We start from the raw sequence: 15,771 nt of genomic DNA, 5'->3' as shown, positions 1-15,771 counted from the left end.
GACCTTAAAATCCTTCTCAGGGTATGCTGCCCAGAACTGAATACTCCAGCTGAGGCCTAAGACTGAATAACAAATAAGGAGTAACAAAGAATACATGTACAATTAGATTATGTCAAAGAAGGTCTATTGTTGGCACAAAGTAAGGAATAAACAGAATTCTTTTCCCTGCAGGAATAAAGGAAGAATTGAGTTTTTTGGTGACTCATAGCATGACTGTCAGCAGAGATTAACTTTATGAGTGATCTGTGATGAAAATCTGGGTCTAATTTTCTGAATTTAATTGCCATCATTTTTTGATAGTTTCATAGCATTGGGTGATCCATCATAGGTAGTGACAACTCACACTTGCCTTGAAGCTATCACAATGTATTGGCAATTGACCCAAACATTGTTAAATGTAATATTATGGGAAGGCAATGGCTTAGTGGTATTATTGCTAGACCCCAATAATCTTAAAGACTCAGGCAAACCTGGTTCAAATCCTGCTATGCCAGAAACTAGAATTTGAATCTCATAAAAATCTGGCCTTAAGAGTCTAATGATAATAATGAAGCTGTTATTGGTTGTTGGAGAGGAAAAACATCTGACTGTCTTTAGGAAAGGAAATGTGCCATTCTTACCTGCTCTGGCCTACATGTGACTCCAGGCCTACAGCAATGTGGTTGACTCTTAATTGCCCAATAGGCAGTAATTGGTGGTCTAGTCAATGACACAACATCCAATGAATAATAATTTTAAAAAATACTGTCTCAATTTCACAACAGTTTGGAGTAGTACAAGGAAACTATCACATTCGTGAGGTTTTTGAACAAACAGGAAGAATCAGCTTTGGATGATCGTGTGTACTGGCAGTTACGCTACTCTGTTGCCTCTGAGATGTCGAAGGATTTTGGGTCCTTGAAAGAATATGGGTACAGCAAACAATTCGGAAAGCTAATTGAATGTTGGCATTCATTGCAAGGGGAATTAAATATAAAAGTAGGCAAGTAATGCTTCAGTTATATAGGCCATTGATGGTACCACGTTTGGAGTATTTTGTTATTCATTCACCGGCTGAGGGCATCACTGGCTAGGTCAGTATTTATTGCAGTTAAGAGTCAACCACATTGCTGTGAGTCTGGAGTCACGTGTAGGCCAGATCGGGTAAGGATGGCAGTTTCCTTCCCTAAAGGTCATCAGTAAACTAGATGAGTTTTTCCAACAATTGACAATGGTTTCATGGTCATCACGAGACTCCTAATTTCAGATTTTTATTGAATTCATATTCCACCACCTACCACGATGGAATTTGAACCCAGGTCCTCAGAATATGAGCTCAGCTTCTGGATTAACAGTCTAGCAATAATGCCACTAGACATTGAGTGTAGTTCAGAAAAGGTTTTCCAGAACAGTACCTGGAATGGGCACATTGCTTTATGAGGCAAGATTGGACAGGCGAGACTTGTATCTGCCAGAATTTGGAAGAGTAAGGGGCAACATGATTAAACCAGAAAAAATCCTGAGACATCTTGACTGGGTGGATGTGGAGAGATGTTTCCTCCTATGGGAGGATCTATAACTAGAGGTCACTGTTTGAAAATAAGGGGTCACCCATTTAAGATAGAGATAAGGCTATTTTATTCTCAGAGACGATCGTGAGTCACAGAGTCATCGAGCTGTACAGCGTGGAAACAGACCATTCGGTCCAACTCATCCATACCAACCAGATATCCTAAATAAATCTAGTCCCATTTGCCAGCATTTGGCCCATATCCTTCTGAACCCTTCCTATTCATGTACCCATCCAGATGCCTTTTAAAGTTTATAGTTGTATCAGCCTCCACCACTTCCTCTGGCATCTCATTCCACACACACACCACCCTCTGTGTGAAAAAGTTACCCCTCAGGTCCCTTTTAAATCTTTCCTCTTTCACCTTAAACCTATGCCCTCTAGTTTTGGACTCCCCTACCCTGGGGAAAAGACCTTGGCTATTCACCCTATCCATTGGAGCTTTCTCAAAAGGCAGCGGAAGCAGAGTGTTTGAATATTTTTCAGGCAGAGGTAGATAAATTCTTGATAAACAAAGGAGTGCGAGGTTATCTGGGATGGGCAGGAATGTGGAGTAACCAGATTAGCCATGATCTTAATGAATGAAGGAGGAGACTGGAAGGGCTGAGTGGCCTACTCTTTCTCCTAATTTGTATATTTGTTTGCATTTCCTTCCTTGAAGGCAAACATCTCCCTTTATTTTGGTCAGTTTCGCTCCTGACAGGTTGGTTGAAGTGAGGTTTTCCTCTTAACTCAAACTTGCCAGCTAATTTGGCACCAAAGGCTGCCAGATATTTCCACCAAGTGGGTGGTCTCCATTTGTGAGCCTTTCTTTTTTAATTTCTCCAGCTCAGGAATACACAAAACATCCCTAGCATCATCTGGAGATGGTGATAATAGTGGTAATGTTGCTGAGCTAATAATCCTGAGGCCTAGGCTTAAATCTTTGGGTTCAAATCCCACTGGAACATAAATTCGATTAATGAGTAAATTGATATTATAATATAATAATCTTAGTAATGGCAACCCTGAAACTACCATTGATTGTTGTAAAAGAGAGTATCTGCTCACACAAGCAATCAATGATGAATTTCAAAAGAAATGCAGATGCTGAAATCAGAGACAAAAACAGAAATTGCTGGAAAAGCTCAGCAGGTCTGGCAGCATCTGTGCAGAGAAATTAGAGTTAACGTTTTGGGTCACAGAACTGAGAAAGGATCACCGGACCGAAATGTTGACAATGATAAATTCCAATTGTGCAGGCTGACTTCTGATTTTCTTTTGCATGTGCAACACAAATCTGATGTCTGGAAAAACATTTCTATTTTATTTAAGCTTTTCTTTGCACCTATGTATTTTTCTTTTCTTTTTGAAGGCTTTGTTAGGTTTTTAACCATTCTTTATGTAAGTATGTATTGGAGGCAGTTCAGAGAAGGTTCACTCAATTAGTTTCAGAGATGAAAATCTTGTTTTATGAGGAGAGATTGTGCAGCTTAGGCCTATACTTGCTATAAGAATAAGAGGAGATCTAATTGAGATATGTAAGATGCTAAAGGGGATTGACAAAGTAGACATAGACAGGGTGTTCATCATTTGGGGCAAACTAGAATGTTTTTGGATAAGGGGTGGCAGATTTAAAACAGAGCTGAGGAGAAACCATTTCTCTCAAAGGGCTGTGAATCTGTGGAATTCATTTCCCCAGAATGCAGCGGACGTCAGGACACTGAATAAATTTAAGGAAGAAATAGACAGATTTTTAATTAGTAACAGCTTGAAGGGTCATGGACAGCGGACAGGAAAGCAGAGTTGAGGCCGAGATGAGATCAGCCATGATCGTATTAAATGACAGAACAGGCTCAAGGGGCTGAATGGCCCACTCCTGCTCCTAGTTCTTATGATCTTATGCTATGTTTGTTTCAATTTAAGTCAGATATTTCACTGCTCCTTGACATGCTCCTCAGCGTCAGCAGATACAGATGCTAGTTTAGGGAAGGGTGTCAGCCATCCTTTCCTGGTCTGACCTACATATGACTCCAGAGCCACAGCAATGGTTTTGACTCTTAACTTCCCTCTGAAATGGCCTAGTTGAAGGGCAATTAGGGATGGGCAACAAATGCTGGCTTGTGAGTGACACCGACAACTGTGAAAGAATATATCACACTGACAGTCTTTCTGAGATTGGAGAACCTAGAGCAGAACTGTGCTATTTCCCCATCGCTGCCATACAACTATTTCTCCACTTAGCTCTTGCAAACTGTCACTGTTCCCCCACATCGAAATCCTTCCTGCCTCACTTTATAGAGCAGCCTCACAAGCACAGAACAAAACCAGCAAGACGTTGTTGTGATCGGGGTGACATGGGGCCTGGGGGGGTCACTGGGTGAGAAAGACAAATACATAATCTTTTGCCCCATGAAACTTGGGGTAAGAAGTTTCAACATATATGTACTGGACAAATGTCCATCCAGCTTTGCAAATTGTAAAACCCTGTGTGGAGATGTAACCAATACACTGGAATTTGCACGAACTGATTTGCCAAGAATTTTAATTGCACATAGGAATCATGCGTGGAAATTCAACACCCATGCCCTTGAGTTATCTACTCTGATAAGATACAAGTTTATCCCCAAGATCATAAGATAGCACCAGAGGCAGGAGATTCTTTTAATTTCTTTGATCCCATCTGCGCAATATGCAACCCTGTTTTCTTCCTTACTACAGCTGCTGTTCCTTAAATGATACTAGTATTCTGACCTCAGTCTCTACTTCCAGGAAACTCCTTCAGCTGTTGATCATTCTCTGTGTAAAGAAATACTTCCTGGCATCTATACTGACTTTAACCTTCATAATTCCGAACCAGCGTCCTCTTGCCATTCCTGAAAGTTTTGTTGCTGTTGAACTTTCATTCTTGCATGATCACCCCACTGATCCAGGAATTTGAAAACTTGGAGTAATATCTTTATTGTAACACATAATATATCATAATGTTTATTTCGTAATGTGTCATGCTTGGTGCATTCACAAAGAGCTGACCAGTTCCTTGTCCCACTGGGTAATTAATGAGTGACAATAAGTAGAAACACTGCTGAGAATGTTGGGGATAGACCTTGTTTTCAGCAACAGTATAATTTATTTTTTAATTCGTTCTTGGGAAGTGGGTGTTGCTAACTGCCAGCATTATTGCCTGTCCCAAGTTGCTGTTGAGAAGGTAGTGGTGAGCTGCCTTCTTGAACTGCTACAGTCCTTGTGCTGGAGATTGACCCACAATGCCCTTAGGGAGGGAATTCCAGGATTTTGACCCAGTGACTCTGAAGGAACAGTGATATATTTCCAAGTCAGGATGGTGAAAGGCTTGAAGTGGAACTTGCAGGCGATAGTTGAAATAACTCCACAGAAGCCAGTGTCCTTCACCAAGTCACCCTTTACTTTCACATGTATAGTCCTTGACTTTAATACTGCCTCATTCAGAGTCAGCGACCAGAGTGTCATCAACTCTGACACTCCCCTTTTTATATGTCAGCCAGGGTTCCCTGATTGGACCAGATTAACAGCCCCAAACAGGTAACTAATATTCTATGATGCCCAGCTGGCCGACCACGTTACAATCACTACAGTAGTGTTCCCATGTATCTGATTCCCTTGTCCTTCTAGATGGAAGTGGGCTTGGAAGGTACTGTCTAAGGGACTTTGGTGAATTTCTGCAGTGCACCTTGTGGATTGTACACACTACTGCTACTGAGCGTCAGTCGTGGAGAGAGTCAATGTTTGTAGATATGGTGCCAATCCAGTGGGCTGCTTTGTCCTGGATGGTGTCAACTTCTTGAGTGTTATTGAAGCTAAGCCCATCCAGGCATTTGGGGAGTATTCCATCACACTCCTGACTTCGCCTTGCAGACGGCAGACATGCAAATGGATGATAGCAAGTTGGTTTTCTATCTCACCCAATTTTTTATTTGTGTTGAAGTCAATTGGGAGTGATATAAAGCATGTAGCTGACTCACTATCACACGTTTTAATCTGACATGAAGGTCTGTACTATTGTATGCAGACAAGTGCAGGGAGAAATATTGTTTTAAAAATTGCAAACATGTATAGATTATCAGAAAATGGACAATGGTAGACATGATGAGAGTTTGGAGGTAAAAAGGTGGTTATTTCTAATGATGTTAAAATTGTAAAACTTTCTCCTACATAAACTAATTTCTCTGTATGATTCCTCAGCTTCTGTTTCCTTCCCGAATGACTTTCCCCTCATTCTTATTTTCCAATTTAAAATCTGACTACCAAACGTTGGTTCACTTCCATTTACTGTTCAGTCTTGACCAAACCCTTACCTAAAAGGCTGAGGGTATACCTGAGGTAAGCATTGCCTTTCCATTAGGATAAGTCATAGAGATCTATAGCACAGATCTACAGCACAGCTGAATTAGATGGGATGGAATCAAAGTTCCAGTGCACCTGCCCCACACAGTTGGGAAGTCTCCCCATGGAGACTAATAAGAATATCCAATATTTTGCCTTGTATCTTCATTTAAACTTTTCAATTAAAAGAAGCAAGTTAGATGCAGCAGCGTTGGGTAAGGAAGAGTCAGTAAGTTCAGCTTTACTGAATGTGCGTGAGTTTTAATCTTCTCTCTACTTTGGAATTCAAGGTTCAGCCCGATGTGGAAGATTTGGATCCAAGTTTACTTGGAGATGAAAAGAAAGAGGAGGAAAAGCTTGGAAAGCTGCAATATTCTCTGGATTACGACTTCCAGAATGGACAGGTTTGTGTCTCAATTCACTTTGTGTAAGGCTGAAGATAGCAGGAACTGATAAGAGACTTTACAATGGGCTGTTATCTGAGTGGAATTATGCTGAGTCATTCAAGTCTGCTAAGAGCTAAGATTGCAGGAAATTAGTAACTGCTGTCTCTACCAAATAAGGCATGTATTTGGCCAAAACTTTCAGGTTTGGTCACATGCGTGGATAATTCCAAATAAGCCATACACTTGACACAGAGACCTGTGTATAAAGCAGCCAGAAAATCCTTAATTTTTCAGCAGAACTTTGAAGATAACTGTTGCAAGAAGTACTGTACTTGAGGGGAGGCAATGGCCAGTGGTATTATCGCTGGACTGCTAATCCAGAGACCCAGTGATGTTCTGGGGACCTGGGTTTGAATCCTGCCATGGCAGATGGTGACATTTGAATTAAATAAATATCTGGAATTAACAGTCTAATGATGACTGTGAATCCATTGTCAGAAAAACCCAATCTGGCTCACTTCTTCCTTTAGGGAAGAAAACTGCTATCCTTACCTAGTCTGGCCTTCATATGGCCCCACACCCACAGTAATGTGGTTGACTCATAACTACTCTCTGAGCAATTAGGGATGGACAATAAATGCTGGCCTAGTCATTGACGCCCTCGTCCTGTGAACGAATCAAGGATGTCAGGAGGTGTAGTGAAGATGGCCAGCTGCCAACTGTCCTGGGTAATAATATTTGGGGTTAGTTACAGAGCCCAGGGTAGTGAAAGACAGTGATTGAGATATCTCCAGTAGTTTAGTTAAGTACTTAATAAATTAATTTGAGTTTTGTAGAGCTCTGAGTGTATCTTCATCTACGTATATACTATTGTCTCTCAGAGACAGGCAACAGCAACAGGACTGAGATAACAAGGTGTATTTTTTCTGAAATTCTTCTGAAGAAGGATCCAGACCCGAAACGTCAGCTTTCCTGCTCCTCTGATCCTGCCTGTTCATCCAGCTCTACACCTTGTTATCTTAGATTCCAGCATGGGCAGTTCCTACTATCTCTGAGTAATAGGACTGATGTGTTTTGAATGTCTCACACTGTGAGCTAACAGTCAGGTATAATTGATTCCAGCTATGTTCCCTTTGTACATAAAATTTCCTCACACACATCCCATGCATGATTACCCGGTTACATTCTTCGTGGTAGGTAAAAGGAGCATTTTCTGAATCACAGAGAGGCAGATCTCACCATGCAAAGTGCATCAAGGTAGCAGAACAGAGTGCAGGATACAGTGTTACAGCCACAGAGAAAGTGCAGAGAGAGAGGGATCAACATTAACATTTGAGAGATCTGTTCAAAAGTCTGATGATAACAGTGGGGAAGAAGCTGTTCTTGAATGTGTTCATATGTGTATTCAAACTTGCTGCCCGATGGAAGAGAGTTGAAGAGAGTATAACGGGGGTGGTGGAGGTGGGGGGCGGGAGGGGGGGATGGTGGGAGGGGTCTTTGATAATGTTGGCTGGTTTCCTCAGGCAGCGGGAAGTATAGATGGAGTCAATGGATGGAAGGCTGGTTAGTGTGATGGGCTGGTCTGTGCTCACAACTCTGTAGCTTCTTATGGTCCTGGGCAGAGCATTGCCATACCATGTTGTGATTTATCTGGATCTGCTTTCTATGGTGCATCTATAAAAATTGGTAAGATTTCTTGTAGACATGCTGAATTTCCTTAGCCTCTGGAGGAAGTAGAGACATTGTTGTGCTTTCTGGACGATTCCGCTACGTGGGTGGATCAGGGTAGATTTGTTGGTAATCATCAGTCCCAGGAACTTGACACAATCGACCATTTCCACCCCAGCACCATTGATGCAAACAGGGATGTGCCCTCAATTTCGCTTCCTGAAGTCAATGACCAGCGCCTTCAATTTGCTGACATTGATGGCGAGATTGTTGTGTTTATACCATACCGCTAAGTACTCGATCTTGTTCCTGTACTCTATCTCATTGTTGTTTGAGATCGGAACTACAGCGGTGGTGTCATCAGCAAACTTGTAAATGGAGTTAGGGTGGAATTTGGCCACACAGTTGCAAGTGTATAAGGAGTATAGTAGGAGATTGAGTATATATTTTCGCAGGTCAACGGTGTTGAGGGTTCTCATCGAGAAGGTGTTGTCACCTATTCTTACTGATTGCGGTCTCGACATCAAGATGTCAAGTTACAGAGTGGGGAGCCAAGACCCAGGTCTCTGGAGATGAGTTTGTCTGGAATTATGGTGTTGAAGGCACAGCTGTAGTCAATAAGTAGGAGCCTCATGTAGTTATCCTTGTTATCCAGATGTTACTTAAGAAGTCTACCTATCTCCTTTGTGAAAGCATTAAATGTTTTCACCAAAACTGCTTTCAGCGACAGAGAATTCCACAAGCTCACCGCTCTGTGGATGAATAAATTTCTCCTCATCTCTGTCCAAAATGACCTACCTCCCATATCCATAGGCTGTGACCATGGGACTCCCTGCTAATTGGGAACATCCTTTGGTAACAAGTCAATTATAAACACACTGAAACGTGTGGTGCGGCAAATTTGATAAGGTGAATGGCCTCCTTGTGTTCCGATGTTTCTCTGAGTTCCCACGATCTGGACTGGAAGATAAAAATCAGTCCCTTGTTGCTGCACTGAGAAATGGCTGGACAGCATGCTCAGTTGTCAGGGGAGCCAGGGATAGACAATAAATAGAGTGACAGAGTCATAGAGATGTACAACACAGAAACAGATCCTTTGGTCCAACTCGTCCATACCAACCAAATATCCTAAATTAATTTAGTCCCATTTGCCAACATTTAGCCCATATCCCTCTAAACCCTTCCTATTCATATACCAATCCAGATGCCTTTTAAATGTTATAACTGTACCAGCCTCCACCACTTCCTCTGGCAGCTCATTCCATACACACACCACCCTCTGTGTGAAAACGTTGCCTTTTAAATCTTACCCCTCTTACCTTAAACCTATGCCCTCTAGTTTTGAAATCTCTTACCTGGGGGAAAAGACCTTGGCTATTGACTCTATTCATGCCTCTCATGATTTTATAAACCTCTATAAAGTCACCCCTGAGTCTCCGACGCTCCAGGGAAAATAACCCCAGTCTATACAGCCTCTCCCTATAGCTCAAACCCTCCAACCCTGGCAACATCCTTGTAAATCTTTTCTGAACCCTTTCAAGTTTAACAACACCCTTCCTATAGCAAGGAGACCAGAATTGAATGCCGTGTTCCAAAAGTGGCCTAACCAATGTCCTGTACAGCCACAATATGACTTCCTAACTCTCATACTCAATGCACTGACCAATACATGGACAGGTTTGTTGGCGTTGCTCAGAGGACAATATTTTTAAGAATGCACCAGGGTGAAAAAGAGCAGTAGTTACTCCTGTTAAGTGTACTTTTAGGATTGTATCATGAGTAATGTGTAAGTAGCTCACATCACAGTATTCAACAGCTCCTGACATCCTGTCCTTTTGCTGACCATCTTCCTCCTCATTGGGCTCCATTGCCCTCCAGCACCTTTCAAGTCTGTGTCGCAGAGCCAAAATTGTTGGCTTTTAAAAACAAGCATGTAAACTGGGAAGCTGAGCCTGGTCCTTTCCCTCACCCATTCCCCACCCCATGGGACATGTTACAACAGGAGGTCTTTTTGGATCACAATTGGAAAGTCAGTTTTCCTCACCCTTCTCTGACCCAGGAGCACTTGGATGAGTCATAATCCCTTTACTGCCACCTTAACCGAGATCAGCTAACTCAGTCCCAAGCCAAGAATCAGGCATCTCACTCACCTGGTCTGTATGGATCAGTGACCTGAAAACAAAAGTGCTGGAAATCACAGCAGGTCAGGCCACATCCGTGGAGGGAGAGCAATCTAATGTGAAGTGTCAAGGGGGCAGCATTTATACAATAGTTGGTGGGGGGGAGTGGAATGGAGTGCTGGGGAAGTAAGGATGTTGTAAGTAATCAGAATGTGAGAATGGCAGAACAATGGTCTGTCTAACTGGAAAGGACAGACAGTTCCACCTGCGGGGGTGGCGGGGAAGGCGGGGGAGCGGAGGACATGGCGACAGAGAATTTAAGACGTCAAGCCAAAAGAAAGGGAAGGAATGGGAGTGGGTTCACAATTTGAAGGTGTTGGATTCAATACTAAGTCCAGAAAGCTGTAAAGTGTCTAGTCTGAAGATGACATAACGTAGTGTGGAGCTGGAGGGACACAGCAGGCCAGGCAGCATTAGAGGAGCAGGACAATTGACATTTCAGGTCAGCGCCCTTCAGGTCCCGACCTGAAACATCAACTTTCCTGCTCGTCTAATGCTGCCTGGCCTGCTGTGTTCATCCAGCTCCACACTGTGTTATCTCCGACTCCAGCATCTGCAGTTCTTACTATCTCCTAGTCTGAAGATGAGATGTTGTTTCTCCAGTTTGCGCTGTGATTCCTAGGAGCACCGCAGCATGCCGAGGACAGACATGTGAGTGTGCGAGCAGGACGCTGTGTTAAAATGACCTGCTTAGGGAGGTCGGGGTCAGGTTTGCGTATGGACCGGAGGTGTTCTGCAAAGCAGTCATGTATTGGTTTTTGCCAAAAGAGCTGCTGGGAACTTGGGGAACCCAGCAGCTCTGCTGGCCCAGGGCTTGTTGACTCAGTGATTGGAGCCCTGTGAGTGTTTATTTGATGCTAATGGTTTCTTCTGTGTGATTTCAGCTCATTGTTGGGATTATCCAGGCAGCTGAACTGGCTGCCTTGGATATCGGCGGAACATCTGATCCCTACGTGAAAGTTTACCTCCTGCCAGACAAGAAGAAAAAATTTGAGACCAAAGTTCATCGCAAGACTCTCAACCCCACTTTTAATGAATCCTTTACCTTTAAGGTAGGAGCATGAAGTGACAGCTATTGGTTAAATATCTGCATTTTATGTGGTTGCTTTTGAGCTTGCCAGGGATAAAATGTAGTGACTGGATTTTATTAGGCACTATCAGTGTTCTACTTGTTACCATGACAGTGCCTTCACACCAGAATTTCTTTAAGTGTAATGGTGGGCGTGTGAAATTTTCACACTCTGCTCACACATTGTGAAAAGCGCCAACAGTACAATTGCATGTTTCAAAGTTGGGTTGCATTTGAAGAGGGAATATTGTTAAATTACATAACAGTTGTGTGAAGTTTCAGTCGTGACAGCGGTGGGAGCAATTTGAAGTGATAAATCACGAGTTGTTACTGTGCATCGTCGAATGGAACTCACACAAACCACCAGCCTTTGGATAACGGGAGCGTAACCTGTGTCAGCATAGGTCCAGTGGGTGTCTGTTTTATCTCTGAGTCAGATATCCATGAACTGAATTGCCACTTCAGAGATTTACAAGCTTAATTCACACTGGCACATATGTGGAGTGCTGTATTGTTGGAGGCTGTCTTTAGGATGATACATTAAACCCATCCCTGTCTGCCCTCTCCTCGTAGATCCTATGACACCGTTCAAGGGAGAACAGTGGACTTCACCTGGTGTCCCGGGCCAATATTTAGACCTCAATCACCGTCACTAAAAACAGAATATCTTGTCATGATACTCTTTGCACCAGATGGCGAAGGTGGGAACTGGAGAGGGAGGATGGCTGGGGGCTGGGGACAGAGGACTGGAAAAAGAAAGGAAAAATATTGGGGCGGCACAGTGGCTCAGTGGTTAGCACTGCTACCTTACAGCGCCAGGGGCCCGTGTTCAATTCCAACCTCAGGTGATTGTCGGTCTAGAGGTTGCACATTCTCCTCGTGTCTGTGTGGGTTTCTTCCTGGCGTTCCAGTTTCCTCCCACAGTCAAAAGATGTGCAGGTTGGGTGGATTGGCCATGCTAAATTGCCCATTGTGTCCATTGATGTCGAGACTAGGTGGAAATGCAAGGTTATAGGGATAGGTGGGTCTGGGCAGGATTTTCTTTGGAGGGGCCGAATGGCCTGCTCTCACACTGTGGGGATTTTTAGAATCTTTTCTTGAGTGCAAATTGTCTTCTGCTTTCTTTCTTCAATACAAAAGTGACTGCACTTAATTCCCTATAAACCAGTTATAGTGAGGGGAGGCCTCACTGATGTTGTTACCTAGGATGGTGACAAAACATCTGAATGAAAACAAGCCAGCTCGGCAAGCAAGTCAACAACCAGGCTGTAAAGCATTTTGAAATATTGTGCAAAGGTGCTAAATAGAGGCAGGTTACGTTGCTTCGCCCAAAATGGGAATGCTTGGCGATGTTGGATATGGAGAAAGATATTTGTTTATTGCATTAGCTTCCCTCAACTTGCTAAACCTTCACCACACAAAAAGCAAGCATATTGCAGATGGCAGATACTGCATGAAATTTGAAGCAGACATTTACGTTGCCAAGAACGATCTGCATTTGATTACAAGCACCAAGGACCTTCCATTTCTAACCATATGACCAAACTACTAGTTTCTGGGAGGTTGCAAAATTCAAATTCCATTTTTATTGCAGGGGGTTTGCAGGATCATATTCTGCAATTCCTGCGATTTCCCTGGAAATCGACTTGGTTCATGAGTAGGACTCTCACTTCTGAATTACAAGGTATTGGTTTCAAGCCCCACTTCAGATTTTGGTATAATCCAGGACAACCCTCTTCTCCTGGACTGGAGAGTGTGGCAATTTCGAATATTCAAAGAGGTGTGAAGACGGCAGAAATGATTTACAAAAATGGCTCCAGTGATAAGGAATGTCAGCCTCGCAGATAGATTGGAGAAGCTGGGGTTGTTCTCCTTGGAGAAGAGAAGGCTGGAATTGAAAGAGGTGTTTAAACACATAACGGTGTAGTATTAGGATTTGTAATGTGTAAGACTGTACAAATAGTATGTCTCGTCAAGATGATGTGGAGGTGCCAGTGTTGGCCTGGGATGGACAAAGTCGGAAGTCACAAAATGCCAGGTTACAGTCCAACAGGTTTATTTGAAATCACGAGCTTTCAGAGCAGTGCTCCTTCATCATTGGAAGAAACTGTTCCCATTAGCTGAAAGGTTGATAACCTTCATTGAGGATGAATGGCAAAAGAAACAAAGGTGAGATGAGCAACAAAAAAGAAATTGCTGGAAAAGGTCAGCAGGTCTGGCAGCATCTGTGGAGAGAAATCAGAGTTAACGTTTCAGGTCGAATGATCTTTCCTCAGAACAGTAACAAAAAGTTGATATGAGGCTGTAAGTGATTAGGATTTGGAGTACACTGCCGAAGTGTGCAGTGGATGTAGATTCAACAAATTTCACAAGGGAACTGGTTAATTGTCTGAAGAGAAAAGGCTTGCAGGGCTATAGGGAAAAGGTTTGATTGGTGGTTGACTGGATTGTAAATGCAGAGATGTAATACAGACACAACAGAGTAAGTGGGTCCTCGTGCCTTGTAACAATTCTATGATTCTACGGGTGGGTCTTAAAGATAATAAGGCACCCTTCAAGAAACAGGAAGTTCTTCCGATGTCCTAGTCATATATAACATATCAAATAGAGCGGCATGGTGGCTCAGTAAGCTAGCGCTGCTACCTCACAGCACCAGGGACCTGCGTTTAATTCCACCTTTGGGCAACTGGCTGTGTCAAGTTTGCATCTTCTCCCTGTATCTGTGTAGATTTCCCCCAGGTGCTCCAGTTTCCTCTCACGGTCCAAAGATGTGCAGATTAGGGTGGATTGTCCATAGTGTGCAGGCTAGGTTGGCTAGCCATGGGAAATAGGATAGGGTCTGGATGGGATGCTCTTCGGAGGGTCGGTGTGGGCTTGATGGGCTGAATGGCCTGCTTCCACTCTGTAGGGAATCTATTCTATTCTTAAATGCCAACAGAGATATCCTATATGCAATTCTTGATTATCACCTCTACATTTACCTTCCTGTCTTGTTTTAACAACAAGTAGAAATTAGACTGTGGAATGGAAATATGTGTGAGTTTGTGTAATCATTAAAATGCTTCCAATGAAAGCAATAATTTTGACACTATCATCTCATGAAATTATGGAACATAATTATATTTCTTGGCTCTAAACTTTGGTGGAAATTCTCCAATCAGTTTCTTAGCAGCTATCTGAGCATCTCAAATACTCAACCCTTCAATTTCTCCTCCAGTACACTGTCTACTTCATAAATCAGCTTCTCTCATTTTATTGGTAAATGGCCTTCTGAGTTCTGGTGACACATGGTGTAAGTGTGGAAATCATCTGAATGAGGCTTTCTGATCAATCCCCGTTGCGGATGTAGCCTCCGATACTGCACTGCTGGAGGTTTGGGATTTGGGTGTCCCCCTGCAAACTGTGTGGAATCACAGACAATCTGGGCAGCTGATTAATGCGTCTCCTGCTGGTTCCCAAAGAGCAGATAATTAAAAACTGACTTGGGCAGCTGTCATTTGGCTGGAGTAATCTGAGAAGTGACAGATTGGAGCGGTTAGGAACAGCCAGATCTTGATTGTAATAAACTGGAAGAAGCTGATTTATGAAGTAGGCAGGCAGTGTACTGGGGGAGAAATTGAAGGGTTGAGCATTTGAGATGCTCAGATAGCTGCTAAGATTCTGATTGGTGAATTGCCATTGAAGATTAGAGCCAAGAAATATAATTATGTTCTGTCATTTGTCTCAGTGTCTGCACTAACTTTGAGCCACAGGTCACAACTACATGTGGAGTCAATGATTGTTCACATATCAATTGCATTGGATCATATTCAGACATTAGAGTCTCGCTAAGGACAGACTAAACAGATGAATGGCGATTACAAATGTTATCAAGCTATAGAAATAAATGCTGATTAGCTGCAGTTTCTCAGTGTGTTTCTCTTTGAATTCACTCTCTGTATCTCAATCCCCTGTTATCCAGCAGGCAAAGGCAATGTCTCATATGTCACTAAGCCACATAATCTAACAGGTAACAGGCTAGGTTCACAGGTTAGGTCTAGTTGAGTCAACTGGATCAGTAATTGGAATTCTACTTGTGACATCTGTGGCCTGCTGACTAAAGAGGGGAAGTAAACAGTCCACTTCTGTTTACTATCCAAAAGATCCTGCGGGAAAATTTCATGATGAAGACATGAACAGGATTGTTGTCAGAGACAATAGCAACTGCTGATGCTGGAGAATCTGAGATAACAAGGTGTGGAGCTGGATGAACACAGCAGGCCAGGCAGCATTAGAGAAGCAGGAAAGCTGACGTTTCGGGTCTGGGCCCTTCTTCAGAAAACATCAGCTTTCCTGATCCTCTGATGCTGCCTGGCCTGCTGTGTTCATCCAACTCCACAACAGGATTGATATGATGCCTTTTTTGATTTGATTTGATTTATTATTGTCACACATACCGAGATACGGTGAAAAGTATTGTTTTGCGTGCTAACCAGACAAATCTTACCTTGCATAAGTACATCAGGGTAACAGAACAGAATGCAGAATATAGGGTTACAGCTACAGAGAAGATACAGAGAAAGATCAACTCTAATGTAT

General features: G+C 42.9%; 1 protein-coding gene across 1 annotated transcript in view; it reads left to right on the top strand.

Moving 5' to 3' along the window:
- Window positions 1-15,771, top strand: part of LOC109913113 (synaptotagmin-1-like) — a 137,964-nt gene that overhangs the window by 97,197 nt on the left and 24,996 nt on the right. The window contains exons 4-5 of the mRNA XM_048617657.1: window positions 6,181-6,294; window positions 11,009-11,176. Of these exons, the coding sequence (XP_048473614.1) occupies window positions 6,181-6,294; window positions 11,009-11,176 (282 nt within the window). The remainder of the gene's footprint in view (window positions 1-6,180; window positions 6,295-11,008; window positions 11,177-15,771) is intronic.

This window comes from Rhincodon typus, chromosome 37 (genome assembly GCF_021869965.1).
Source record: "Rhincodon typus isolate 14 chromosome 37, sRhiTyp1.1, whole genome shotgun sequence".
Taxonomy (NCBI): Eukaryota; Metazoa; Chordata; class Chondrichthyes; order Orectolobiformes; family Rhincodontidae; genus Rhincodon; species Rhincodon typus.
The sequence above is the reverse complement of the archived record's forward strand: the minus strand, read 5'-3'. Positions and strand labels throughout refer to the sequence as shown.